At 46.2% G+C, this 9,361-nt stretch overlaps 1 protein-coding gene across 1 annotated transcript; it reads right to left on the minus strand.

Moving 5' to 3' along the window:
- Window positions 1-332: 332 nt before the first annotated feature.
- SOD1 (superoxide dismutase 1) lies at window positions 333-9,032 on the minus strand. The gene is made up of 5 exons (XM_061415652.1): window positions 8,826-9,032; window positions 5,143-5,233; window positions 3,312-3,381; window positions 2,367-2,484; window positions 333-757 (listed from the first exon to the last, which is right to left on the minus strand). The coding sequence occupies exons 1-5, from the start codon at window positions 8,895-8,897 to the stop codon at window positions 650-652; spliced, it is 459 nt and encodes a 152-aa protein (XP_061271636.1). The 5' UTR covers window positions 8,898-9,032; the 3' UTR covers window positions 333-649.
- Window positions 9,033-9,361: the final 329 nt, after the last annotated feature.

Consider the following 9,361-nt stretch of genomic DNA (forward strand, 5'->3'; position numbering starts at 1 on the left):
CCATTTACAATTTCACTAAGTTATCAAAGGGCTCTCTTAAATTGTAAACAGCTACTTTTTAAAATAAAGTTACCACCTTAACTTCCCTAAAGCTAACAAAGAATGGCCTATTTGTCTGAGATTAAAGTTCAGCTTAGTCTTAGCTAAATTTACCAATCGCTAAAATTTTAACATTTGAATGATCTCATTTAAAAACACTTTCAAAAAAAAGTTCTATAAGATAGTTAATACCCGTCAACATATCACTAAGAGATTTAGTAATAATTCACGCTCTATGTATGAATATCAAGTTAATTTAGAATTTCAATTTAAATACTTCAACAGGCTCAAAATACAGTGCCACAGAGAATGTTTATTGCAGGCTTGAGAGAATCGAAGAAATTCAGACAAATAATATACATGTGATTAAGTCTGGCAAAATACAGAGATGAATGAAACACATTTTAATTGCATGAGTTTTATAAAATTATACAAATCTTTCAAGTGATCATAAGTCAGTTCTCATTACAGGTACTTAAAGCAATTTTTAAAAAGTCACACATATTACACTTTTTAAGTTTACAGTGTTAAATGCTTATCAAATTAAATTTCTACAACTAGCAAGATAACAGATGAGTTACTAGGACTCAGACCATGTCCCAAGGAATGTTTACTTGGCAATTCCAATTACACCACAGGCCAAACGACTTCCAGCGTTTCCAGTCTTTGTACTTTCTTCATTTCCACCTCTGCCCAAGTCATCTGGTTTTTCATGGACCTTTAAAAAGTTTTAACAACAAATTAACTCAGGCTATCAAGCAATTACCATCTCCTCAACAATACCCAAAAGACTTTTAAGAACCACTGAATATTAGAAAATACCATGTTAAAATAATCCTACTAGTAGGAAAATACATAAATATTTAGTAGTAAAAAGTAGAAACTACTATTCAGAGCTTTTTCTTGATGATGCAGACATCATAAAGGGTTAGCAGTACTATCTCAAAAAGACGAGAAACCCATAGAATTAGGTTACAAAGTATCCACATGCTAAATCTACCATAAGAAATTTTAGTAATATCAGAGTAGACATTCTTTCATAGTACAAACTGGTTTGAGGGGAAAGGTGAACCAAAAAAAACTATAAACTTACAAAAACTTTGCCTAATTAGCTACAGACCCATAAATAAGAGATAAACCTAAAAATATCTTGAATATTCAAATCAGAATACTGGAGTGGGTTGCCATGCCCTTCTCCAGAGGATCTTCCAGACCCTGGAATCAAACCCGGGTCTCCTGCATTGCAGGCAGATTCTTTACCAACTGAAGCTATGAGGGAGGCCCTAAAAATATCTTGAATATTCAAGCAGTAGCCTTTTAAATTTTGCTCATAAAACATTAAGCCACCACTTGGTGGCTCAGATGGTAAAGAATCTGCCTGCAATGCAGGACACTTGGGTTCGATCCCTGGGTTGGGAGGATCCCCTGGAGGAGGGCATGGCAGTCCAACCCAGTATTCTTGCCCGGAGAATGCCATAGACAGAGCCTGGCGTGCTGCAAGTCCAGCAGTGGCACAGAGTCGGACACAGCTGAGTGACTAAGCACAGCACATCAAACATTGATAAGTGACTTTTCTGCTTCATAACTACAGAAGGAAATTAATTCTAAGGATAAAAGGGTGAACTGATAGGAAGCGTCTACTGAAAGTTAGCTGTCCTCTGGGAGCCTTCAGGAGGCATTCCGTAGGAACCGGATGCAGTGCTACATAGCCTGGGGCAACGGCCTCCCACACGTTACGCAAGTGACAGCAACCTGCAGACGTGAATGAATACTGGCACCGAGGTCCACCCCAGACTTTAGATTTCAAATGCTCTGGTTAACTGCAAGGGGGAAACCCAGTAGTGACAGAAAGCCTGGCCATTTGAAGACCAAAGACAGCTTCTGTTTCCATTGGAGAAGGCGGTGGCACCCCACTCCAGTGCTCTTGCCTGGGAAATCCCATGGACGGAGGAGCCTGGTGGACTGCAGTCCATGGGATCACAAAGAGTCAGACACCACTGAGCGACTTCACTTTCACTTTCCACTTTCATGCCCTGGAGAAGAAAATGGCAACCCACTCGTGTTCTTGCCTCAAGAATCCCAGGGTTGATCAAAGGTAATCTGCTTTATTACTGCATCTTAGCAAAACTGGTCTTAACCGACCCTGACCATTAATTCACCTTCACTGTTAAGTGTCCAACAAAATAATTGCTTTTCCTAATCTGAACCGAACGTACAATTTATATGGAAGCTTAGAAGCCAGGATTAACAATTGTGAAGTCATGACAACATACATGATCATATGTTATAAGAAATTTCATGCATATCCTTATTATATGAAAACTTACCACCATCGTGCGGCCAATGATGGAATATTCTCCTGAGAGTGAAATCAGAGGATCTACAATATCCACGATGGCAACACCGTTTTTGTCAGCTGTCACATTGCCCAGGTCTCCAACATGCCTAACATTGAAAAAGCAGAGGGATTAGGACTGATTTCTGTCTATCTAACTTTAGTTCATAAGCTAAATTAAAAATGGATGAGTCAGATATATAAGGGTGACTTGAGAGAGCAATACGGTATTATCAAATAGAATCCACTTTTCCATACTGACAAAACTTTGAAAACATACAAATTAAACAACTAACAAGATGTTCCAGACACACAGCTCTTCAAGCAAGGCTTCAAGTCTATAAAGCAACACTCTGGAAAGACTTGGGGTGCACCCCTAACCTCAGAGGTAAAGTAAACTTAAGAGGGTAAACTCTAAGTTACTGAGTTATGCCTATTAATACTTGGCATGGCTAAAAGAGTTATGCCCCTAGCCCTTTGATACAAACGTAAATTAATCCTTGTCCTTAAAATTTAATATTTTCCTGAAAGGCTTTCAGAAAACGAACAAATACAAGGGGAGTCTCAGTGAATTTTCAACATTAAATTTTCATCTACAAAGTTCCCAGAGTTTCACAATGATGTTTTAATTTTGCTAGTAGTTGACAGTACTGTTATTCATGACATTTCCTGTATTAGTTCCCTTTGACACTTGTATTAGTTCTTTATTCAATAAACGCTACAAAACCCAAATCGTTTGCAGTGTCCCCATTTGTCAATTCCTTAGCCCAGGGAGTAATGCCATTCCAGTACTTGGGGGCAAGGCGTTACGTGGAGCAACAAATTCAAAAGCAGAAGTGCAATTATCTTAGCATACAATCTGCAAGTAGTAAACCATACTGACCACCCCTGCCCAAAGCCAGCACTATTATTTCAAAAAAGAATTAAGGTCACTCACCTCTCTTCATCTTTTGGCCCACCGTGTTTTTTGGACAGAGGATTAAAGTGAGGACCTGCACTGGTACAGCCTGTTCACAAAAGAAAAAAAAAAAGGCAGCTAAATTATAAATCACAATTCCAAAATAAATTCTAAAAACGAAACTGGTCATTGCTAAAAGCCTCAACTGGAGAAAAGTACTGACCCAAAATGTGACTTCTGGGCTAGTAACAACAGCAACAGAGGGCAGGGAGTAGAGACAAATTCTAACTACTGTGTGACACTGGTCAAGGTAACACCATTCTCTGGGCTTGGGTGCTTCTGCCCCGACTTGCACTTCAATGGTCCTTCTATTAAAATCCCATGATTATGATCCTACTTCCTAAGACGACAGGATACCTCAACTACAAAAAACGTGTCTCCCCAGCAACACACTGCCAGATGCTTGTGGAATATAAAGCAGCATCCTAGTCCAAGGGCTGCTGCCCTGCACGACTCTGGGCCTTAAGGTTGTACTCTGTGAAAATGGCACTCCTGAGCACCGGGGAAGAGCATTTCCACAACTATGGAGGCGGCTCTTTCAGGACATGGGTCTTCACTCGATGGCTGTCAGGTGGGGTGGGGGATGGATAAAGGCTGTGAACAGCCCCCACCCTCCCCACTCAGGGAGACGACACGCAGGTTACAGGACGTGGCAGAGTAAGTCGAAGCCAAACAGCAGTCGCCTCCCACCGGAGGCGGGAATGTTTTTCCTTTGGCTGCGCCAGGTCTCAACTGCTGCACACGTGATCTCTAGTTGAGGCACGCAGGGTCCTTAGGCAGCAGCATGTGGCCTCTGGGTTGTGGCGTGCATGTGGGGACTCCTCTCCCTGACCAGGCATCCAACCCAGGCCCCCTGCATTGGGAACTAGGTGGAGTCTTACCCACTGGACCACCTCTTAGTCCCAGGAATTTTTATAATTGTTGAAGTGGATCACATCTGACCCTTAAATCACTATTTAAAGGAACCAAATTATGGGACATTAAAAACAGGTTCCAGCAAAATGAATTAAGTTCTCATCACAGAAGGCTGAAAGACTACGTTTACTCAAATACAGCAACTTAACCCATAAATTTTGTTAACTTGCTTCTGATCCCAAATGGAGAAAATCAAACTCAATCCACAGCACTAACACTTCACAGGACATCATCAGTTTGTCTCTTCCTTCCCCTCCAACCCCGTCCCAACTAAGGCTCTTGTGTTGGAGCTGTGGAGCTGTTCTTCCAGGGTAATGATAAATGTACCCCCTGCCTGTCACACCCACCCTCAACCCCCAGCTCACAAGGACCAAAGGCCAAGAAGGTCAGAAAGTAGCAGCAATGTTTTCTATTGTTAAAAACACCTGAGACTCTTACATAATCAACCAATAGTAAGATAAAAACATCAATTCCCCCTTCCATTCCATGAGTCAGTCATTTTTGTCCCTGAGGCTGATTTGAGTAGTCCTATTGACTTTTTAAAAAATTGTTGGCAAGTTTTTAATGTGTGGGGATGGCTTCCTGGATGGCTCAGCAGATAGACAATCCACCTGCAATGCAGGAGACACAGAAGACTGCGTTCAATCCCTGGGGTCGGGAAGATCCCCTGGAGAAGGAAATGGCAACCACTCTAGTACTCTTGCCTGAAAAATCCCATGGACAGAGAGCCTGGAGGGCTACAGTCCACGGGTTGCAGAATCAGACACAACTGAGCGTCTAAGCACACGAGAGCACGCACACACGCACACACACACACACACACACACACACACTACTAGGTTTATCTCACTAGGTGAGGTGACTGTGAATCGCTCGTCACCAGGACAACACCCACCTTGTGTATTGTCTCCAAACTGATGGACGTGGAATCCATGATCACCTTCAGTCAATCCTGTAATGGATCCAGTTACCACGACTGTATCTCCCTTTAGTCAAAGGAAAGTGAGAGAAGTTTGAAAAGAGGGCAAATGCTTCTGAGCAAAGAAAACGACTGAATTACCTTTACCACTCACAGGAAAAGTGAAAAGAACAGCAACTCGGGAGTCAAAAGCCTGTGTCCAAGGTTTTTGGCTAGAAAGGCCCACCACGTTCTAGCAATGAACCCCTAGGTAGCTGCTTAACCACTCATGTGTAATACGAGTAAGTTCTTGCTTATTTTGTAAATACTTCAAATAGGTTGTGCTCGTGTGTGGCTAAGTATATGTGCACGTATCAAACTTGTGAACCCAACTGCTTGCACGTCATACACTTTTCAGCATCTTCTTCATGCAGACACTGCTGTATTATCAAACACACAGATTGTCTTAAAAAGAAAAAAAAAAGGTTTCCTGGAAATACTCAACTTGCTATCCCATGGTCCCTCTTCTCCACTCCTCCCAGGAGAGGGACGTTTATCAGTTTCCCACATGGATATTTTTGGTTTGTAGCCAGAGAATATCCTCCTCATTGCCACTGGGAAGCTGATCCTAGTCTAACCAGAAGTACTGCTTTCTCGAGGCTTTTCAGGCATTGAAACCTAGATAACCTTTCCACTCCTGAGATCAAAAAGAAGGGACAATAAAACACCGAAGCAGGTGAAGAAAAACAAAACTGCAATCCCAGCAAAGGTGATGGGTAATGGTACTGCACGCTACATAGACAAGTCAAAGAAGTTACTTCCACAGCCACAGAGAGATCTTAGCAACTAAAATAAACCTAACACAGCAACCACACCATATAGGAATAGCAGATGGTGTTTCTGTTTTTTTAAAAAGACAGGGCCGACAGTTACAAGACATGTTAGGCCTTGAAGATCTGATTTTCCACTGGCTAGGTATCACTGCTCCTGGAAAGTAGCGTGGCGACTGCTGCCTCTTGTATTTCTTTTTGAAGACAGATACACTATGATTCCTCTAGGTAAAGAAAAACCCGAAATTTAATAGAACATTCTGAAAAAAGCCAAATGTGACCGTTATCCCCCAAACCCGGGCCCCCTTAGTTTTTACACCTTTCCTGCGCAGCTTGTATGGCTCCCTCTTCTGGGTTCTGAACCTCCATTTTGGTGGTGCTCTCTGCACCATGTTATCAAGAGCACAGAGAGGCAAACACGCAGGCTCTTCCACACGCCCACTCAACTGGTAATGCACAGGAGAAGTTCAAGGGTAAGCAGCCTGGTACATCCTGCGGGAACTGGGCTATTCTCTCAAATGGGTGAAACAGATCAGGGAAGCAGGAGGAAGGGAAACGGGCCGCAGTGTCACTCTAGGCTAACGAAGGCTCAGCAGGGGCCTTCTCCAGATGATTTTCAAGACAAGCTAGACTCTGGACTTAAAAGGTGAAAATTTCCGATTTTTGAAAACTGGAAACTAATCCAAAAATTTTGAACACTCAATAAGCCAAGAAGTACAGGTGATAGTTTACTGACAGTTTAATACATCTGCATACCCAAGGGTCTTTTATCAGGTGCAGAGAGCACCACCAAAGCAGAGGTTCAGAACCCAGAAGAGGGAGCCATACAAGCTGCGCAGGGAAGGCGTAAAAACTAAGGGGGCCCGGGTTGCGTCAGGTTCCACAGTTTGGCTTCTGAATCTAAGTGACACCAGGAGCTGCCTCTCAGTGGAGGAGGGAAAGAATTCCTCAGAGGCTTCTTAGGTTCTCTAGTGAGAGGTAAGAGGAGAGACAAGACAGTCTGGCAAATGAAAAGAGCAAAGTTTAGTCTAATGTCAAAAAGCCTTTTCAGAAAATTTGGAAACCACCAAAAGGAAAAAATTAAGCTCAAATATTTAAGTTCTCCTTGTATAAATCTCACATAGGACACTTTGCGTATCCTCTCATGTTTCCATAAACCACTGTAAATCTCATTGGTACCTTAAATACTCCCTCAAGATTAACAAGCCAGCACAATTTTCCACCCACTGGCAACCTAAGATCTGGGACAGTCTTTTCACAACATCTGTGAAAAGATGTTTCACACTCCTCACAACATCCGTGCTTCACAGTATTATCACTGTGTTTCTGTACACTTTGTTTTACATGATTCGTGCAGGTTTGTCCAATACCCTCTCAGTAACAGGCCTACCGGTAAAGAAATTTCAAAGTCACATGACTGAAAATGTTTACAGGAATACTCCAAGCACAGAAATGACAATTCCGTGCAAAGGAAATTACTCTAGCCCTCCTCTCCCTGGACTCCCGAACCTCATCCACTGCCCTCTATCAACAGAATTCTCAATCCGCCATGAATCACTTTGGAGGCTTTAAAAACACCAAATCTCAGACTGCACCGCACCAAGTTCTGACGTAACTGATCCGGAGTTGAGCCCTGGAATCTCTATTTTAAAAAGCTCTGCCAGTGACTCTGGGGCTTCCCTGACGGCTCAGCGGGTCAAGAATCTGCCTGCAATGCAGCAGAGCTGGGTTCGATCCCTGGACTGGGACGATCCCCTGGAGGAGGAAACGTCAACACACTCCGGTTCCTCTTGCCTAGAGAATCCCATGGACAGAGGATCCTAACGGGTTACAGTCCATGGGGTCGCAAAGAGCTGGACACGACTGAAGCGACTTAGCACGCACGCGGTGAGTCTGAATCTGCCGTGCAACCCAGGATTAATATCGCTCTCTAGAAAACCCCCCAAACAAGGGAGTCTGTTAGATCTCTGGGTTTTTTTGGAGCTCTGACCAGGGCCGTCTTCTCCGTCCCCACAGAGCCTGACCATGACCTAGAGCAGGGTGTGTCAGCAAACTTTTTTGTAAAGGGTCACTGTTGCATACTAGTGTTTTCCTTTAAACACAAACATTAAAACAAAACAAAAATAAAAATACAAAGACCTGAACAGATAGAACCACTCAGCTCGAGGGCTGTACAAACACCAAACCCGGCACAGACTGTGCGCGTGGTTCGCAGATCCCTGAGCTGGAGCACTGGAGCTGCAAAGGAAGCCCCAAAAGGATAACGGATGCCACGAGATTCTTGAAGGCCCGGCCGCACCCCGCCAACCCCGAGATCTCAAGGACGGGCCAGGCCTCGGGACTGCGCAACTCAAGAATCCGCAGCATGTCAGGACCCAGACACTGACCCCGCCAAGAAGGGGGTAGGGGGGTGGGGGGGGGGAATAGCCACACGGCCTCCTCAAAGCAAGGCAGGTCTCCGTCGGGGCCTGCGGACGTCGAAGGGGCGCCGTGGCATCCGGTTCTCCTCCTCCCTCCCTTTCTCTCCGCCCTCCCGGGCCCGTGGTTGTCGGCCTCACCGCCCCCACCCCCACACACACAAAGGGGCCGACCGGGTGTTCCCTTCCTGCACCCCCGCCCAGGCCTCGCCTCGCATCGCCCCCGGGCTCGCCCGATGACTCAGCACTTTGCGGGCGCGCGGGGCGGCCCGGGGGTGGGAGGGGACCGCGGACCCGCCGAACCGCGCGCCGGGGGAGGGAGGCGTGGCGAGGGCGGCCCGAGGCCCGGCGGGGCCGGCCTCCCGCTCCAGGGCACAGGTTGGCGCTCACGCGCTCGCCGCTTGTCTCCCCTCTCGTCCCCGGCAGCCCTTGCCTTTGCCTCGAAGTGGATGGTGCCTTGCACCGGGCCGTCGCCCTTCAGCACGCAGACGGCCTTCGTCGCCATGACTCGGGGGAAAGGCTCTCTGGCCTGGACCTCTAGGGAGGCCCCAACCAAGTAGAGAAAACGACGCCGCAGAACACACGCCGACGCAAAACCGAGACAAGCGCGCCGCCGCACTTTTATAGGGCCGGACGGCCGCGCCCCGCCCAACCTGGCCCTCAACCAATCGCCGCCCGCGCTCTCAGCGCGCTCCCCCGCAACGGGGTGGCCTCGGGGGGGCCCTGACGGAGGGGCGGAGCCTAGGGGCGGTGTGGGGAGCCCGTCACTCAAGCGCCGCCGGCCCCCTCCGCCCTGGGGCTGTGTGAAAACGCGCAGTAAAACCTGGATCCGTGGGGAAAAAAAAAAAACAACCTCCACCCAGGCTTTCTCCTCGAAAGGGTGTGATCTGCGGATTGCAGTACACGAAAGTGGGACAGGGAGGTATATACGTGGCACGCCTGGAAGATATGAAGTCCCTTTGTCCGCAA

This window comes from Bos javanicus, chromosome 1, assembly GCF_032452875.1.
Source record: "Bos javanicus breed banteng chromosome 1, ARS-OSU_banteng_1.0, whole genome shotgun sequence".
In the NCBI taxonomy this organism is placed as follows: Eukaryota; Metazoa; Chordata; class Mammalia; order Artiodactyla; family Bovidae; genus Bos; species Bos javanicus.